Source organism: Camelina sativa, chromosome 15, assembly GCF_000633955.1.
Source record: "Camelina sativa cultivar DH55 chromosome 15, Cs, whole genome shotgun sequence".
NCBI classification, from domain to species: Eukaryota; Viridiplantae; Streptophyta; class Magnoliopsida; order Brassicales; family Brassicaceae; genus Camelina; species Camelina sativa.
The window spans coordinates 5,954,790-5,971,990 of NC_025699.1; the positions used below are offsets into that span (position 1 = coordinate 5,954,790).

The window sequence follows — 17,201 nt, forward strand, 5'->3', positions numbered from 1 at the left end:
TGTTTGGCAATTCACGTTTTCGTGTTTAGCTTTTCCTCTTTCTGGGTCTTCTTGTGTCAACAACGCAACGCTAACTGCTTTATCCCTATAAATCGAGAAACTTTACAATCGGGAGATTGCTGAATCCTTCTTTAAACATCAAAGTACCCAACTTTTTGGTTGTTGTGTGTTTCCATGTTTTTTGTCGTAAAGGTTTCGACTTTTGCTGCTTCTTGTTTCATACCATTGTTGATATGTTCGTCTCGTGGGTTAATCCGTTACGAGATCATTGAGAAATTACATGCCGTCTACGGTACAACTTTGTTTTTATATTCGGGATCGATGCTTTTATGGGCTTTGCTTTTTGATCAGGTCTGATTTAGCGAATCTGGGTCTCTGTTTCAACTTAATTTGGCTCTGAAAACACTTTATCTTTTTCCTCCGCTTCGGTGCTTTTGTGGGTTTTGCTCTAATTTATGTGTCTGTTGTTTGTTTTAATGATCAAAGAGGTGAATTGAATCGAATGTATTTGTTGGTATCTTTCAATTTCTCAAGTTTGTTGAATCTTCAGTTTGATACTGTGATCTGAAATATCTGAGCTTTATACTTTACCCCGTCGTGTTGGTAACGACAATGTATGTATCTGGGCTCTTGTCATTGGTTCATACTTAGGATAATGAATTTCTAAGTTCCATCTTTAATCTTTGTGTGTTTCTTGGTGTTTGATCTTGTACGTATCTGATTTGCCAGGAAACTATGATGATTGAGATGTTCTTGATTTTTACATCTGCTTCAACAGTTTTTGAGAGTCAATATTGAAAATGCAGCTCTTTTGCTCTCCTTTCAGGTTTCACTACGTTGAGCATGGAAGGGGAGAATACTATTATGGAAGAAGCAGTTGTTATGGAAGATTCCTATGATGATGGATTTAGCTGTGGAGATGCACAAGTTGAGCCTCGTGTTGGAGATGAGTTTCAGGTCGAGATTCCTCCTATGATGTCTGCATCTGAGCGTGCTGTGTTTCTTTCCACTCCTGTTGCTGCTTTGGATGATTCTTCTTACTCCTTTCTCGTCGGACTACCTGTCCAAGTAATGTGGATTGACAAACGTAGAAGAGGACAAGGAAATGGAGATGATAACGTTGACATGAACCAATCTTTGAAATCTTTAAGAGCCAAGAAAAGCCGTTGCTCTGCCAAGAACAGAGGCAAGAAGAGTGACAAGAGTTCTGAATCCAAGAAGCAAAGACTGAATCTTGAGGCTGTTCCTGCGATACCGTCCAGTTCTTGGGAAGATGTTGAAGTGGCTAGCTTTGTTCTTGGTCTGTATACATTTGGGAAGAACTTTACTCAGGTGAAGAGTTTCATGGAGACCAAAGCAATAGGAGAGATTGTGTTGTTTTACTATGGGAAGTTCTACAACTCTGCTAAGTTCCACAGTTGGTCTTCATCTCGCAAGAAACGGAACCGGAAATGTGTGTATGGAAGAAAGCTCTATTCAGGTTGGAGGCAACAACAGTTGCTAACCCGTTTGATGCCTTCTATTCCTGATGAAGCTCAGAAGAAGATGCTCGTAGATGTGAGTTTCCTTCACATCCTGATGCGGTATTCGTAACCACTATATATGTTTTGTTCACTGATCTTAACTATTCGCAGGTCTCAAAGTCATTTGCTGAAGGTAATATCACTCTGGAGAAATACGTAAACACAGTGAAGAATCTTGTGGGTCTCAAGCTTCTGGTAGACGCTGTGGCGATTGGTAAAGAAAAAGAAGATCTCTCAATTCCTACATCAACACCAATGAAGACCAAACCATGGTTTACGGTTTCTTCAAAACCTTCCTCGGTCCCGGGCTTAGGGGATTACAATTCACTCACATCTGCTGGCATTATAAAACAGTTAACTGGCGGCAGTTCACGTCTGAGCAAGGCCCGTTGCAATGATATATTCTGGGACGCTGTATGGCCGCGTTTGCTAGCCAGAGGATGGCGTTCAGAGCAGCCTGAGGACCAAGGCTATTTAAGATCTAAGGATTACATTGTTTTCATTGTCCCTGGCGTGAAAAAGTTTTCAAGACAGAAGCATGTCAAAGGCGATCATTACTTTGATTCCGTCAGTGATATTCTAACAAAGGTTATTTCAGAGCCTGAGCTTCTTGAGTTTGAAACAGGAGGAGAGATCAGAGAAGCGACCGCCAATGGATTCGTTGTTGCAGAGAACTCTTCTGACCAATCAGATGAAGAGTCTTCCCCATCTGGTAGTCAAAGATACCGTTACCTCAGGTCTCCATGCTCTAACCGTGGAACTCTGGGAATGAAATTCACTGTTGTGGACACTAGTTTGGCTGCTGGAGGAGGGAAGTTGTGTGAATTACGAAATCCTCATTCAGTGTCTTTAGTTTCTGAGCCAAAGACTCGACTAGGAGGTAAAGATTCTTCTGCGCCTAAAATTTCCCTGGAGAATCAGAATGTGGAAAAGTCTCAAGTGAGGCCTCTAGAAGTCAAGAACCAAGTAAATGAGGAAATGCGATTCACGATTATTGATACGAGTGTAGACCACAGTGGAAAGGTATCTGGGTTTAGGAGATGGAGACATTTACCAAGTGATGACACTAAAAGTGGTTATGTAGGTGCTGATTCTCCTATAAAGGAGGAGAAGGCTTTGGGGAAGGTTAAGGATCGATCAAAGAGGTCTAAGCACAGGTCTACGTCTACCCCTCGAGCAGAAACTAGCTATCATTCAGTAAATTCTGCACCATATTTAAAACGCAGACGGCTCAGTGCTTGCATTTCAAGAGAAAGTCCAGTGTCCAAACATTTACCGGGTGATGATGACACAAAAAACACTGTTTGTCTTGAATCAGAGCAGAAAGATACATGTGCAGTCCAACACCAAAATAGCAGTTGTGAAGAGATGAATGAGGACAAAGAGATATATGAAACCAAGTTGTCGGTTGAGCATATGAACTTAAAGTCTGATGAACCAGTGAAGATTGAAACTGGGCCGTCTTCTCCGCCTATTGAGATTCACGAAGCGTCAGAGATTGAACCAAGTGGGTTAAATTCTTCTATCTCCGGTGTAGACAAGCACTATTCTCCAGAGAAGATAAGAACACCCCAAAAACACATTTTTTCAGATCAAGAACCAAAGAGGGTCTGGTCAGTGTCAGAGTCAGAAAAGAAACGCCCTTCCAATGATATGGAACAAAAGCAAGCAGTTGAGCTCCCTTCGTTGTCAGGCTCAAATACTAATAGATGTTCTTCCAATGGCCTCGGAACTACTCAAGAAGTGGGTTCATCTGAACAACAACACGACCAACAGATTAATACAGATGGTCCAAGAAGACAGAGCACAAGAAAACGACCATTGACCACCCGGGCCCTGGAAGCTCTTGAATCCGGATTTCTTACAACCAAGAAAATGAAAAGCACAAGTAAACCAGAGCCGAGAAAACGTGAAGGTTCAACGAAGAAAAAGCGCTCCGCTAAAGCGTGTAACAGAAATGGGAGTGCAGATTCGGAGCACAGAAGAGAAGATAGAAGCAGTTATGTAAAGAAAGCACCAGTAAGTAAGCCCTTGGATCAGATAGAGGATTCAAAGCCTAGCTATCTTCTCAATGAAGCAAGAGCTGAGAGTAAGGCTCTTGATCGAATACAGGATTCAAGGCCAGTCCTAACCGAATACCCTAAACTTCCACCGATTGTTTTGAAGTTTCCATTCAGGCGTGGCTAAGGAGCTTCAGGGACTTAAGTCTGAAAGTTTTTGACCATTGGGGTGTGGGAAGATTGGCCTTGCTGAAGAATAAATGTGTATAGAAGAGATGTTTTTACAAGGTTTTATTCCATAATCTTTGCTATTTTTCTTATTATTTTCATTGTTAGTCAGAACTCAGAAGTAATGTTTCTATTATTGGTTTGCTTGGGAGTTATTTAAAGAAACTTTTCATATGGACTAATAGTAATGATGGTTATGTACCATGATACATCCAAATCCTGAATTGTAGTAGTCTAAACTAAAGTCACAACAATGAATTTCATACTGCTATACAAATCTTGACTGATTGAAGTGCAGCTGATTTGCTGCCTTGTCCAAGTTGTGAGAGACTGCTTTGTTTGGGACTGATAAAGTATTCATTTGAACCAAAAGAGCGTGCATATTAGTCTACTCTGCCCGGAAGCATAGCTAATATATATGTTGACTTATACGATTATCTCAGTTAGTATGTATAAAATATCTTTATATAGAACTATAGAAGTCTTCTGACGCGCTATGTGAAAACTTGACTATTAAGTTATGATAAAACTTAAGTTTGATCGATATATATACACTCAAACAGTATAAGGTATCACCAGAACAATTATGAAGGTCAAGTTCTGTTTGATTGCTTCGCTTATGATTCTCTCTTTGGCGATTTCGTCATACGTCGTTTTAGTTCAATCATACGAATCCGGTAAGTATTATTTATATTCGTATCACCCTCTTTAGCCGTTCCCATATATATATGCTAATATAATTGTATGTAAAAAAGAGTTAAAAAGATATTAGAATTTGTTTTTTTTTTTGGAAAACTGACAGGTATCGAAGAATTTGTTAGAAGCATGGATAACATTTAGCTACTTTTTTACATCTATGCATGGTAATATATATGAGTAATTCACTGTTTTGAGTTTTGACACATGATGATAACTGTGTAGAAGAAGAAACAATAGCAGAAACGATTCACATTCGAAAGATAATGAAGATCGGAGCTCCTCGTAGTAAGTCACCACCTGATCGCCAATGGGATGGGAGTGACTCGCCACTACCCGCCTAAGGCGATGGCTATACGACTTGTGGTTACATCGTATAATCTCAAATATATCTTCCAAATTTGTGAACCTTATAATATAGTTTATGTAAAGTACAAGATACTTAAAAGAAAACCAATGGCCAGTTCCTATGTGTTTTTGATTATTTTTTCAAATCCCCTAAATGTTTGTTTGTTTGTTTTTTATTTTTGTGTGAGTTCATACAAAATTTTGTCAACGAACCAAGCTGTCACCTAACTTTTAATTATTACGTGAGACTGACCTTGTCTTTTATACACACACCTCAATTATTTGAACATATTAAAATAGTAGAAGAGTACGTACGTAAATCATCTCCGTAGAATCATTGTTACGATTAAGACCTAGTCTTGTCTTAGTTGTCTAGTTACATCTTATATTTATTTCAAAGTCCTTTCACGCGCTATTTGAAACTCATTACAAGTATTATTCATAACTATTTTTATCAACATTTTTCCATAACCTATGTTTCCTTTTTTCCATAACTTATGTTACAAGAGATATTTCAATGAATCATAAGAAACTTTTTTTTTTTTTTGAAGGAAGAAGAAAAAAAAAAAAAGTATGTAAAGACTTTGTATTATCAACAATATAAAGAAAACGATGGATGAAATCATTCGAAAGATCCATCTAATTAGTTAATGATTTACGGTCGCATGTATATGATTCATATAAATACATACGTAAACCAATATAACGAACAAAAAGAAGAATATCATCAACACACAAAAATAGATTAAATGAAGGGGAAGATGTGGTTGGTTGCTTTACTTTTGGTTCTTTCTTTGGTGATTTCATCTTATGCGATTTCAGCTCAGGCATACAATATCCGCAAACTCGGTGAGTAATTCATACCCGATCGAATAATATTTATCTTTTGTATATTTGATTTTGTTCTATATTTTCTTCTTCATATATGATTCGTAATTAATATTTAGTATTTTATTTATATATAGCCAGAGATATAGACGCAGAATCTAGTGTATCACGACCAGCGAAACAATGTTGCTAGGAAGCAAAAGGAGACGAACAAAGGGACTTCTCGTAGGAAAAAACACCGTGTCCGTGTCAGAAAGACCAATTATACATAAACATTATTCTTTGTTCTAGCATTAGAAAAAACTAATGTAAGAATCCAAGAAAATTCTCATCTTAATTTTCGTTGTTAGATTTCTGACACGTCTTTTGAGTTGTTAAGTTTGTTCCGGTCTGTTTTTGAATCCAGTCTTACTTTTGACTCGGCAGCATATTCTACTATTGCCATATGAATGATGAAGTGAGTTTTTGTACATTATAATGTTGTATATATGGACTTCGAATTTCAAAATTAATTGACAATTTTTTTGCTTTATCAATTAATAAATTGATTTACTGTAATACTTTTAGTTTCTATTTTTAATTTTGTATGTGGGAATTATAATATATTTATAAAAAAATTGAAATCAACAGAAATGATCAACAAAAAAGATTTCCCTTGTTTGTTTGTGCACGTCGAAGACTTTTCTTCAGGTCAGGCTAAATTGTTTCCACACGCTGCCTCGTTCGATGACTATACCTCACGTAACGTGAGTCACGTTTTAAAACTGAATTTGGTATAAATACACACCTACAACTTCAAGACTAAAACACAAAGGACAAAGCGATATATATATAGACGAAAATGAAGGGAAATCTGTGGTTAATTGCTTTGTTTTTAGCTCTCTATTTGGTGATTTCATCTTATGCAGCTTCAAGTGAGACATACCAAATCCGAAAACTTTGTAAGTACAGTCCCGATTTATCATCCCGTTTGCTCCATGCATTTTCCTTTTTTTTTTTATGACTAACATCAATTTATCTCCCAGTGGGTATAATAACACGGCCTAGTTCGTCAAGACCGGCAGGCCAGTGTTGTTAGCTAGGCAAAGGCGGCTAGAGAAGGGAGCATGATGCTCCCGTTTTATGGGTCGTACGTAGTGTTTAGACTTTGATTGGACTGGTACTTAATTTTATAACTGTATACTATAGTTAGAATTTAGAAATAAAGAGGGAATCAACCACATTAAAATAGGTTCTTACTTTAAATGAGCTAAGAATAAAATGTTCTAATGTTATAAACTCTACGTTAATTAGAAAGAAAATAAAAATTAAGTCCATCGCTAATACTTTTTTATTTACATTAATTTTCCTCTATCAAAAACCGCTGATACTATTTTAAGTAGTAACACCGTTTGTTTATTTGACAAGAAACAAAAATGTTGTCGTTTCTTTCAACAACGTACATATTTATTCGCGAGTGGTGATATACAACGCTGATACCAGTAAAAATTTGTGTAATCGCTTTGCTGCATATCTCTATACTTATTTTTTGTTTGGTTGAGCTAATTAAATCCCTTAGAAAGTTCGAACTTTCGCCTTTGATCTCTCTAATCCCATAACTAAAATTAAGGTTAATGTACGCTTATGAAAAAGGCACACACTAATTCGTCGTCTCCAGGTAGGATCAGACCCATGGTCACTATAAACCTCCCAAAAGGTATCATGCCACACCATTTAATTTGCCCGCTCATCCAATTGGTTCATGACACTTGCAAGTTGCAAGGCTATATCTAACATACAACATATATGGAGGAAACGATACAGCAATTTAAAGGAACTGAAGCATATTTCAAAACTGACAAATAAGCGTATGTGATAGATAATTATGCTTTTTATATATCAAACATGACACCCCGGCTCGACATGTTGCGAATCTGTTAATAAACGATAAAATTTAAAAACGCTCCCAGGCACTACTATCGAGATTTCAAATCTGAATCCCTACCTCGACGCCGGCAGAGCTATGGCTTGCCGGCGTCGGGATATCCTTTTCTTTCCTAGCTTCTCACTCTCATCTTTCTTTCATCGTTTCTAGGTTTTGTCCCATGTTTGGCCTTTGTCTCAATCATCTGGAAACCTCACTCTTTGGATAATTTTGGAGGAAGATTCAAGCTTTAGCGTCGGTGGAAGAAGGAGATCAAGGAGGCGATCTAATGCAGTTCCCCTCCCTTCTTTCCATANCTTTCCTTATTTAATTTATTTTCTTTCTATTTTTAGGGTATTCTAAGGTTTACAGATTACAAATTCTAAAAATTTCTATGATATATCTTCTACTTGTTTTAGTATATAGGGTAAAACGTAGAAAACGAATTCTGAATTGATGTAGAATGAAGAAAAACGTAGAATACATATTCTTAATTTTGTAGAACATACAAAATTCAGGTTCTGAAATTTTTAGAACAAATTTTCTGTCCAAAAGTTTACTGCCAAAATCTATCCAAGAGGAACCATCTCCTTTGAGAAGCGCTTTATTCATCAAATCCGAGATCTACCTCGTTGTGCTTCTAACCACTACTAGTTCTAAATCTGCCTTGACTTCCCTGAAAGTATATCATCACCAAAACTCAAGACCGGCAAGACCGCCACTTCCCCATATGCTCCAACCAGATCATCCATGGCTCAGGTGCAAGCTACTGGAAAACCTATGGTGGTGGAAGACTCTTGGACTGGCTGTGTCTGCGCCGTCGACGGTGAAAGCAAGGCTACCGTATTGCAAAACCCTAATCTGGATTGTGACCTCTTTTATTGGGCTAGGCCCACGAAGTCATCCACCTTTAGGCCTCAGTCTAACTTTCCATCATTTAAAGACCAACTTAAAAGGTAATGGCTCTATTCTAACAAACCTAAAGTCTATTTACATGACTATTTTCAAAGCCCATCTACCAATTGAGTCCAGCTCCAGTTATGGTATAACACTATCAAGCCCAATATTGTTGATGTTTATTAAGTCTGTTTTACTTGGCCGAAGACTCCTTGTTAAAAGACTAACGACAACTCCAGTTTGGTCGGATAGTTACTTTTGGCAAGGTCTGATGGATTCTCACCAATCACCTGTAGTTTCGAACATAGGGTCTATCTTATTGTCTCAGTGCAAATCCGACTACAAGCTTTGTGTGGAATTCCTTAACCTCCATGGCCGATGGCTTCATGTGAGGGAGGACCCACCTGCTCTGTTACGGTATTGCTTTTACCTCCTCAAGTATACCCTTCGGACAATCCCAACCCCCACCCTTCCCCTCTCACCTAATGATTGTAAGCTTGGGTCTGTATTATTATTTTGGTGTGTAACCGGCTACAAGCTTTGTGTGGAATTCCTTAACCTCCATGGCCGATGGCTTCATGTGAGGGAGGACCCACCTGCTTTGTTACGGTATTACACATATCACTTGCGTTTCCTGCTTGTTGTTTCACCCAATGCCCTGAGATTTGAGTCTAACAGTGTGGAAAACCTTGAACATGTGTTCTTGTTTAGTCTCTTGTTGGCGAGTTACCTACCATGTATCTCCCTTGTGGAGAACCTTTCTAAAAGCTCATATGCATGTTTTGCGAGAGCTGTCTATGATCACTTGTTGGTCGAGGAATTCGAGAAGTCTGCCTTCATGTTCGATTCCGCTTTGGTCCCAAAAGATCTTTCAAGCATTGCAAGTCTTTCAAAGTCAAGCACCATCTTGAAAAACTCATGGAACCACTATCTCTATTTGCTTTGTATTTCTCTAACTTCAATTTGTATGAACTCCCCTCCTTTTGAGGGTTTAAGTTAATGAAATCCTTGTTTGACCAAAAAAAAAAAGACACCCGGCTCTAATTTGACCTTATTAAATTAAACATGTTCAAACAACTTCATCGATTAAACAAAGTAAAAAATGCTTACTAATTTTCTTTTATAATTAACGTTACTTCCGGGAAGCATTATGTGTTCTAATTTAGTTTGTAATAAACAACTTGACCACCACATCAAAAAGAAATATCTCTATATATATATGACCACCATTTACGTGTTTGCAAAATCCTTAAATCTTATCAAAGAAAAAAATGAATTGGAAGTTGGTTTTGCTTACTGGTTGGATTCTCCTCTCGTCTATTGCATCAAACCCAACTTTGGCTAAAGTAACTTATCCATCTCTCACGACAAGTAAGTTTTCACCGGTTATTTTCATTTTTCTTTTTAATTTGCTCGTTATTTTTGATAATCTAGAAATATATATATGATAGTGAGATTCAGATTAATTCGTATATATGTCATGTAAGTTTGTAGTCTGTGAAAAAGGCGTATATATCTTGTTGAATTGGTATTTGGTTTCGATTGATAAACTAAACTAGTATAACACCCAGTTGTTGTGTGTGTGTATATATAGAAGAAATTATACAATTTACGATCTACATATACTGATTTACATGTTCTTGATGAAGGAAAAAAAATAACTATATGATTATTTTGTTTGATCAACGTTTATGCATCAAATTAAAAAACAGGGAAAGGGAGGATCGGAGATATACACATCAGCAAAGGAATGAAGATTGGCTTTAGAGGCAGTTTTTCTAGATCTGCACATCATGGAAACGATCCACCAAATCATAATTTCTAATTATAACATGTGGATTTTATCGATCTGTTCTATATATATCTTAACTTGTGATTTCTGCATATTTGGTAAGTAGTTGTTTGATTATGAACGTACTATAATACTCTTTGAATAAATGAAATGGAACTTCGATATATAATTACATTATTTAATAGTTAATTATATTAGCTAAAATTGATCAGTAACAGAGTGACAATGATTTTTTTTTTTTCTTTCCTGTTTTTACTTTCGTACCAAAATTGATGATTAACAGTGGACTTTTCAACTCGTGTTCAAGTTTTAATGAACAAAAAAGAACGAGGCTAAAAAAGTCAACAGCTTTTATTACATGCATTGACTTATACATATCACTAACGTAACGGTGAGAAGTGAGAACGACCCCTGATGAACTAATCTCTACCTAACAGTCTTAACTAACTAGTTTATAAGATACTATTTATTTACATATGCTAGGGAAGAACACTAGCTAGCGTTGTGTTCTAATTCTTACCTATACACACAAAAGAAAGGAGCAGACATAAAGAATGAGTCCTAAGTTCATTCTGATAGCTTCGCTTCTAATTTTATGCATCGCATCTTCCAATCCGATCATCATAACAATTTCCAAAAACCGGAAAATGAGTAAGTCCTTATTATAAATTTGATTCGTGTGCAAATTCAACTATTGCTATAAAGAGTTATAATAATGTTTATAAAGTATAGTTTTGATGTGTAACAAGCAAATGAAGAAGGAGGTAGAAAGATTCACGTTCACAAAGGAAAGAAGATCGCCGTAAAAGTCAGCCGTTCACCTCCTGCAAAAGGCTGGATTTGTTGCAATGATTAAAAAAATTAAGTACTTGTGAACATACAAGACGAGTATTTTGCTATGTCTCGATGCCTCGATCATTAATTATGAGACTTTCGGCCCATTACTCGCATGCTTAATAGAATGCATGGAAAGATTCAATTATGCTATTTTGTATGTTTTGGGGCTAAAATGTAAAGTTTTGAAACTTGTAAAGGCATGTTTTCCACATTCCAACTTCCACCTTTTTTATCCGTCAAATCTATCGTCTGAGATCTCGAAGACTACCTAAAACGACGTTTCACAAAGAAACCGGATTCTTACCACGCGCGTTTTTAGCGTTCAACACACTCTTCAGTGGTAAGTAGCGTCTTATTCTGGATGTGTCAGATTTTTATGTCTTACTAGCTAGAACTTTGCCAGTCTATTTGTTGTGTAGGAAGATCTCCATATAGTTCATCTTAGACTATAATTATTTTGCATGTTTTAGCCTCGTTTCAACTGTTCACGTGGCTTTGTTTTTGACCGTTGGGGTGTGGGAAGATTGGCCTTGCTGAAGAATAAATGTGTATAGAAGAGATGTTTTTATAAGGTTTTATTCCATAATCTTTGCTATTTTTATTATTTTCATTGTTAGTCAGAAATAATGTTTGTATACAGAAACTTTTCATATGGACTAATAGTAATGATGGTTATGAATATTTATGAAACATGCATGATATACATAGTCATGGAAACATAAAAATCCTGAATAGTAGTAGTCTAAACTAAAGTCACTACAATGATTTTTATACTGCTATACAAATCATGTCTGATTTGCTGCGGCCGCTTGATTGCCTAGTCCAAGTTGTGAGAGACTGCTTTGGTTATGTTGGGGTCCTCAAAAGCAAGCTCTGCTCCAAATCTTTTCCAGCCATAACGTAAGAACCACTTCACGATCAGTTTTGGCTTAAACTCTTTCTGACTTACTTTGGATTCAAGACCAGTTTCTGAACCTCTTTGATGGCTGGAGCTAGCTGCGTATAAAAACATCTTTCCAAACCATTTTCCAAGGTTTTTATAACTGAAAAACCTCGTAGAGTCGTAGTCATATACAGTATGTTTGATTTGATATATATAAATTATTACACATGTATGGAGCTGTGTATATAAAACGTATATCAACCGACAAAAAACAAAACAAAAAGTTGGGGTTGATCGCTTCACTTTTGGTTCTCTCTTTGTTGTCTTCCGTCGAGATGATCTCAGCTCAACCATATAAATTTTCAAAAATCAGTGAGTATTAGTATCATTTTTTTGGTCATCCGGTTTGCTTCACCTATCTTAATATATGCTATATTCGATTTTAACCACCATATATAAACTCACTGGAAGGATCTAACAGTTGTAGTTTCGTACACTTTTTTTGTTTTCTTTGTAAAGGACGAAAGAAGAGAAATGATTCACATTAAGAAGACAAAGAAGATCCAAACACCAGGGAGTGTGTCAAAGCGTGGAGGCCAAGGCTTATCATCCAGTAGAGGTGTGCCGGACGCCGGCTGATATGGTTAAACGGACCAGCCAACTAGCCAAGGCATACTCGTAAATTGTTTTGTTGTTTTAAGATATGAGATTAAAATATTACATGATTTTGTTTTTATTGATGATGAGACCCCAATGTAAAGGACGGTCCCAATCAGAGGAAAGAAAAGTTTTTTGTTTGACTTGTACATTTTTTTTGTGTTAAGATGCTGATCAAATAGAATAAATATCTTTTTCGTCAAGAATTTAATATACATCGTTTAAAAAAATAGGAAAACTTGGTAAACTTACGAAGGTTTTGCAAGGGAAATTTAAAAAGATTGTAGTTAATTATATATTTCTGTGAACCAAAAGAGCATGCATATATAATCTAATCACCCCGGATGCATAGCTAGCTATATGTTGACTTATATGATATATCAGTTATAAAGTATATAATGTTTATATAGAAGTCTTCGGACGCGCTACTCGAAAACTTGATTAATAATAAGTTATGATAAACCTTAAGTTTGATTGATATATACTCAAACAATGTAAGGTATCACAAGAAAAATGAAGGTCAAGTCCTGTTTGATTGCTTCGCTTTTGATTCTCTCTTTGGTGATTTTGTCATACGTCGTTTTAGCTCAATCATACAAATCCAGTAAGTATTATTGATATTTGTATCATCCTCTTTCTTATGTATGCTAAATGATAAGCTAATATGTTAAGTAAAAGATATCAAAGATGGTTAGAAGTTGGATAACATTTAGCTACTTCTTTTACATCTATGCATGATAGTATATATGATCAATTCACTGTTTTATAGAAGAAGAAACAATAGCAGAAACGATCCACATTCGAAAGATAATGAAGATCGGAGCACCTCGTAGTAAGTCACCACGCGATCGCCAATGGGGTGGTAGTGACTCGTCACAAGCCGCAGGTCCAAATTCACTATAAGGCGATGGCTATACGATTTGTGGCTACATCGTATAATCTCAAATATATGTTCCTTACTTAGTTTATGCGAAGTACAAGATACTTAAGAAAATCTATGGCCGGTTCCTATGTGTTTTTATTATTTTTCAATCCCTAACTGTTGGTTTTTTTCTTGTTCTTTTGGAGTTCCTCCATACAAGATCTTTTGTCAACGAACCAAGCTGTCACCTAATTTTAAATTATTTACGTAAGAATAATAGATTGACCTTGTCTTCTAATTTATACACACTATTGGACGTGTAAACACATCTTGTATATTCCATATTTTTTGGAGACGGACGGATCAAACTTCAAAATCATATGAAATAAATTAAAATCATTTCAATTAATATTCGTTCAGTTCTGAATAGTACGTAAACCAATCAATTTGATAGAATGAAAAGAATTTTAAATCTGCAATGATTAGCATTGAAAAGTTAATTAGAAAACTTTTAAGTTCTTTTTTCTTTCCTCTCTGTTGTTTACGAAATGCATCACTGGAATTTGAATCCGTAAAGTGACGCAACAACGATATTATCACACAAACCACTAAACCTAAATATAATGAAACTTGCTCACACGTCTTATTGCTAAACACACACATGTATTGTACACCAATCTTTATAACCTACTCCAAAATTAAAGGAATCAACGCAAAAATAGAAGAAATTAAATTATGAAGGGAAAGTTCTGGTTAATTGCTTCTCTTTTGCTCCTCTCGTTGGTGTTATCTTCCAATGCAATTTCCCTTCAGCCATACAAATTCCGAAAACTCAGTGAGTAAAATTGATATTCATCATCCGATTAATTCCACATATCTAAAAAGGTTATATATATTAAACCTAGTTGATATATATATATATAATATTTCATTTGTAAACATAATGAAATTATAAGCCAACTTTTTTCTTATAACAGCACACTATGAAATTGATATATGTCGTATTCTTTTTGGTATTATTTTATATGTAGTATTTCATAGCTTAGCTTTACATGTTACAAGAGTTATAAGGTTCCTCGTAATACTGAAAATAGGCATTTTTCATTTTACATGATTGCTAGTATGAAGTTAATTATCTACTTCACTTTTTTTTTTATTACGTAAACAGAAGAAGATATCGAAACACCGTGTAGTATGTCACCATCTGCCGGACAAGCGAGTGCCAATCCGCAGACCACAGGCAAAGGAAATCCTTGTAGAAATATGTCCTCTATAGGGAATGCTGGTTAGCTTTTAAAAGTGAACCATATACAATATATATTATCCGTGATTTGAAGATATATTTGTGTTCTTGTTTTAGTCAACCATCTGCTTGTTTCTTTTATTGTTCATTTATCCTAATTCTAAAGAGAAAGAAAAAAATCAAATTACAATATAAGGCAAAAAGGCCTATACGCTTTTTTTTTGGTGAGCAAAAGGCCTATACGCTTTTTTTGGTGAGCAAAAGGCCTATACGCTTTGTTCATACTTTTGTTCAGTCGTACAAAACAGCAAAAACAGGAAATGTAACCCACATGGCACATAAAATGAGTGTTTAATTATCTCTAAAAAGTGTTGAAAGAAATGAGCTTTATAGATGTATTTCCCTTACATACTGTTTCTAGTCCGATCCTTATCAATTAAGACCGAGTCTAGTTTCTGCATGTGGTTTTTAAAGTGACCTAGTCTTCTCTAGTTATATCTCCATATTTAATGTTTATTCTCAGTCTTGTTTCGAACGTAACATATATTTCAAATTCCTTTCACGCGTTGTTCGAAACTCATGAAAAAAAATCTATGAATCACAGAAGAAACCATATATATATATATATATATATATATGGGAACGACTTTGTGTTATTGACAATATAAATTAAAGGCTGAATGAAATTCATTCGAAAGCTCCATCTAGTTAGTTAATGAATTATAGTTAAACCTAGTCACATGATTGATTCATATAAATAAACACATATACGTAAACCTATCACATGTACAATAAAACGAACATCAACACATAAATAGATTAAATGAAAGGGATGATATGGTTGGCTGCTTTCTTTTTGGTTTTCTCTTTGGTGATTTCATCTTGCACGGTTTTAGCTTTCCCATACAAATTCCGCAAACTCGGTGAGTAATATATAGTACATGCCGGATAATATACCTTATATATGATTTGTTCTATATTATCCTTCTTTATATGACATGATTGATACTAATTTATATAGGCGAGCAGATATACACTGGGCCTAGTAGACCACAACCGGCTAGCCAATGTTGCTAGATAGCACATGGCGACGAACGAAGGGACATCTCGTAGATAATTGCCGGTTCAGGGCCATGACGGTTAAACACACCGGTTACAAAAAAAATTACTCTTTGTCCGTCGTTATTCAAAAAATAAAAATGAAACCATGGTGTTGTTTAGTTTTTATAGGGTTTATCTCAATTTCCGATGTATAATTCTTTACACATTTTTTCAAATAACAGTTCTTTCGATCCATACCGGATTCCATTTTTGGATCAGCAATATACCCTTTTCATTTGGGTCAATAACAAGACTTTCGTCCTAGCTAGCATGTTAACTTTATGGACTGTTAATTCAAAACAAATTATTTGAACAGAAATAGTAGAAGATAGAGTACGTACGTACGTTAATCATATTCCGTAGAAGCTAGCATAATTAGGATTAAGACCTAGACCTAGACACCTAGTCTTCTCTAGTTACACTTTTTTTTTTTTTTTCAAAGTCCTTTCACGCGCTATTTGAAACTCATTATATAAGATTATAAGCATTATTCATAACTATCTTTATCACATTTTCAATAACCTATGTTACATGATAAACTATAAATCACACATAAGAAACTATTTATGAAAAGACTTTGTATTATCAACCATATAAAGAAAGCGATGGATGATATCATTCGAAAGATCCATCTAGTTAGTTAATAATTTACGGTCAAACTTAGTCGCATGTGTGTTTGATTCATATAAATACACAAATATATACATGTAAACCATTATAACGTACAAAAAGAAGAATATCATCAACACACACATAGAGATTAAATGAAGGGGAAAATGTGGTCGGTTGCTTTACTTTTGGTTCTTTCTTTGGTGATTTCATCTTATGCGATTTCAGCTCAGGTATACAAATTCCGCAAACTGGGTGAGTAATTCATACCCGAATAGTATTTAATTATTTATCATTTGTAGATTTGATTTTATTCTATATTTTGTTCTTAATATATGACTTGTAATTGATATTTAGTACTTATATATATATATATATAGGGAGAGTTATAGACACAGGGCCTAGTGTATCACTACCCGCGGACCAATGTTGCTAGGAAGCAAAAGGAGACGAACAAAGGAACTTCTCGTAGAAAAAACACCGTGTTGGTCAGAAAGACCAATTATACATAAATACTATTCTTTGTTCTAGCATTAGAAAAATCCAATGTAAGAAACCAAGAAAATTCTCATCTTAATTTTCGTTGTTAGATGTCTAACAAGTCTTTTTGAGATGTTAGTTCGTCCCGGTCTGTTTTGAATCAAATTTTACTTTTGACTCGGCAACATATTCTACAATTGCCTTTTAATTTTATTTACATGAATGAAGTGAGTTTTTGTACATTATTATGTTTCATGCATGGAGTCCGAATTCAAAATTAACTGAAAATTAAATGATTGATAAACTGAATTATG

At 35.4% G+C, this 17,201-nt stretch overlaps 6 protein-coding genes and 1 long non-coding RNA gene across 8 annotated transcripts; all 7 read left to right on the forward strand.

Annotated features, from left to right (window-relative positions):
• On the forward strand, nucleotides 288-3,951 carry LOC109124911. Its single transcript, XM_019236648.1, has 2 exons — nucleotides 288-1,557; nucleotides 1,635-3,951. Exons 1-2 carry the CDS (start codon nucleotides 844-846, stop codon nucleotides 3,708-3,710), a joined length of 2,790 nt encoding a protein of 929 aa, XP_019092193.1. The 5' UTR covers nucleotides 288-843; the 3' UTR covers nucleotides 3,711-3,951.
• Nucleotides 4,281-4,933, forward strand: LOC104745591. Its single transcript, XR_002035385.1, has 2 exons — nucleotides 4,281-4,428; nucleotides 4,673-4,933. It is a non-coding gene; the product is annotated as an uncharacterized LOC104745591 (long non-coding RNA).
• LOC104745590 lies at nucleotides 6,433-7,331 on the forward strand. The gene is made up of 2 exons (XM_010466878.2): nucleotides 6,433-6,564; nucleotides 6,649-7,331. The coding sequence occupies exons 1-2, from the start codon at nucleotides 6,465-6,467 to the stop codon at nucleotides 6,699-6,701; spliced, it is 153 nt and encodes a 50-aa protein (XP_010465180.1). The 5' UTR covers nucleotides 6,433-6,464; the 3' UTR covers nucleotides 6,702-7,331.
• LOC109129069 lies at nucleotides 7,515-9,507 on the forward strand. Its single transcript, XM_019236657.1, has 2 exons — nucleotides 7,515-7,842; nucleotides 8,072-9,507. Coding segments are annotated over exons 1-2 (1,353 nt in total). The 5' UTR covers nucleotides 7,515-7,841; the 3' UTR covers nucleotides 9,424-9,507.
• Nucleotides 9,599-10,392, forward strand: LOC109125175. The gene is made up of 2 exons (XM_019236662.1): nucleotides 9,599-9,794; nucleotides 10,136-10,392. The coding sequence occupies exons 1-2, from the start codon at nucleotides 9,695-9,697 to the stop codon at nucleotides 10,246-10,248; spliced, it is 213 nt and encodes a 70-aa protein (XP_019092207.1). The 5' UTR covers nucleotides 9,599-9,694; the 3' UTR covers nucleotides 10,249-10,392.
• LOC104745589 lies at nucleotides 10,175-11,260 on the forward strand. Of its 2 annotated transcripts, XM_019236663.1 has the most exons (3): nucleotides 10,175-10,313; nucleotides 10,699-10,866; nucleotides 10,965-11,260. In XM_019236663.1, exons 2-3 carry the CDS (start codon nucleotides 10,770-10,772, stop codon nucleotides 11,069-11,071), a joined length of 204 nt encoding a protein of 67 aa, XP_019092208.1. In that variant the 5' UTR covers nucleotides 10,175-10,313; nucleotides 10,699-10,769; the 3' UTR covers nucleotides 11,072-11,260. The 2 variants fall into 2 exon arrangements, 1 of the variants encoding a protein (XP_019092208.1); XR_002035381.1 differs by lacking the exon at nucleotides 10,175-10,313 and having other exon boundaries at nucleotides 10,776-10,866; nucleotides 10,948-11,057.
• LOC104745592 lies at nucleotides 13,050-13,689 on the forward strand. Its single transcript, XM_010466880.2, has 2 exons — nucleotides 13,050-13,196; nucleotides 13,362-13,689. The coding sequence occupies exons 1-2, from the start codon at nucleotides 13,106-13,108 to the stop codon at nucleotides 13,493-13,495; spliced, it is 225 nt and encodes a 74-aa protein (XP_010465182.1). The 5' UTR covers nucleotides 13,050-13,105; the 3' UTR covers nucleotides 13,496-13,689.

Coding starts and splice junctions, on each gene's coding strand:
- LOC109124911 (XM_019236648.1), top strand. CDS start 844: ATGGAAGGGGAGAATACTATTATGGAAGAAGCAGTTGTTATGGAAGAT. Junction 1,558..1,634: donor AGAAGAAGATGCTCGTAGAT/GTGAGTTTCCTT, acceptor AACTATTCGCAG/GTCTCAAAGTCATTTGCTGA.
- LOC104745590 (XM_010466878.2), top strand. CDS start 6,465: ATGAAGGGAAATCTGTGGTTAATTGCTTTGTTTTTAGCTCTCTATTTG. Junction 6,565..6,648: donor ATACCAAATCCGAAAACTTT/GTAAGTACAGTC, acceptor TTTATCTCCCAG/TGGGTATAATAACACGGCCT.
- LOC109125175 (XM_019236662.1), top strand. CDS start 9,695: ATGAATTGGAAGTTGGTTTTGCTTACTGGTTGGATTCTCCTCTCGTCT. Junction 9,795..10,135: donor TTATCCATCTCTCACGACAA/GTAAGTTTTCAC, acceptor ATTAAAAAACAG/GGAAAGGGAGGATCGGAGAT.
- LOC104745589 (XM_019236663.1), top strand. CDS start 10,770: ATGAGTCCTAAGTTCATTCTGATAGCTTCGCTTCTAATTTTATGCATC. Junction 10,867..10,964: donor TTCCAAAAACCGGAAAATGA/GTAAGTCCTTAT, acceptor ATGTGTAACAAG/CAAATGAAGAAGGAGGTAGA.
- LOC104745592 (XM_010466880.2), top strand. CDS start 13,106: ATGAAGGTCAAGTCCTGTTTGATTGCTTCGCTTTTGATTCTCTCTTTG. Junction 13,197..13,361: donor AGCTCAATCATACAAATCCA/GTAAGTATTATT, acceptor ACTGTTTTATAG/AAGAAGAAACAATAGCAGAA.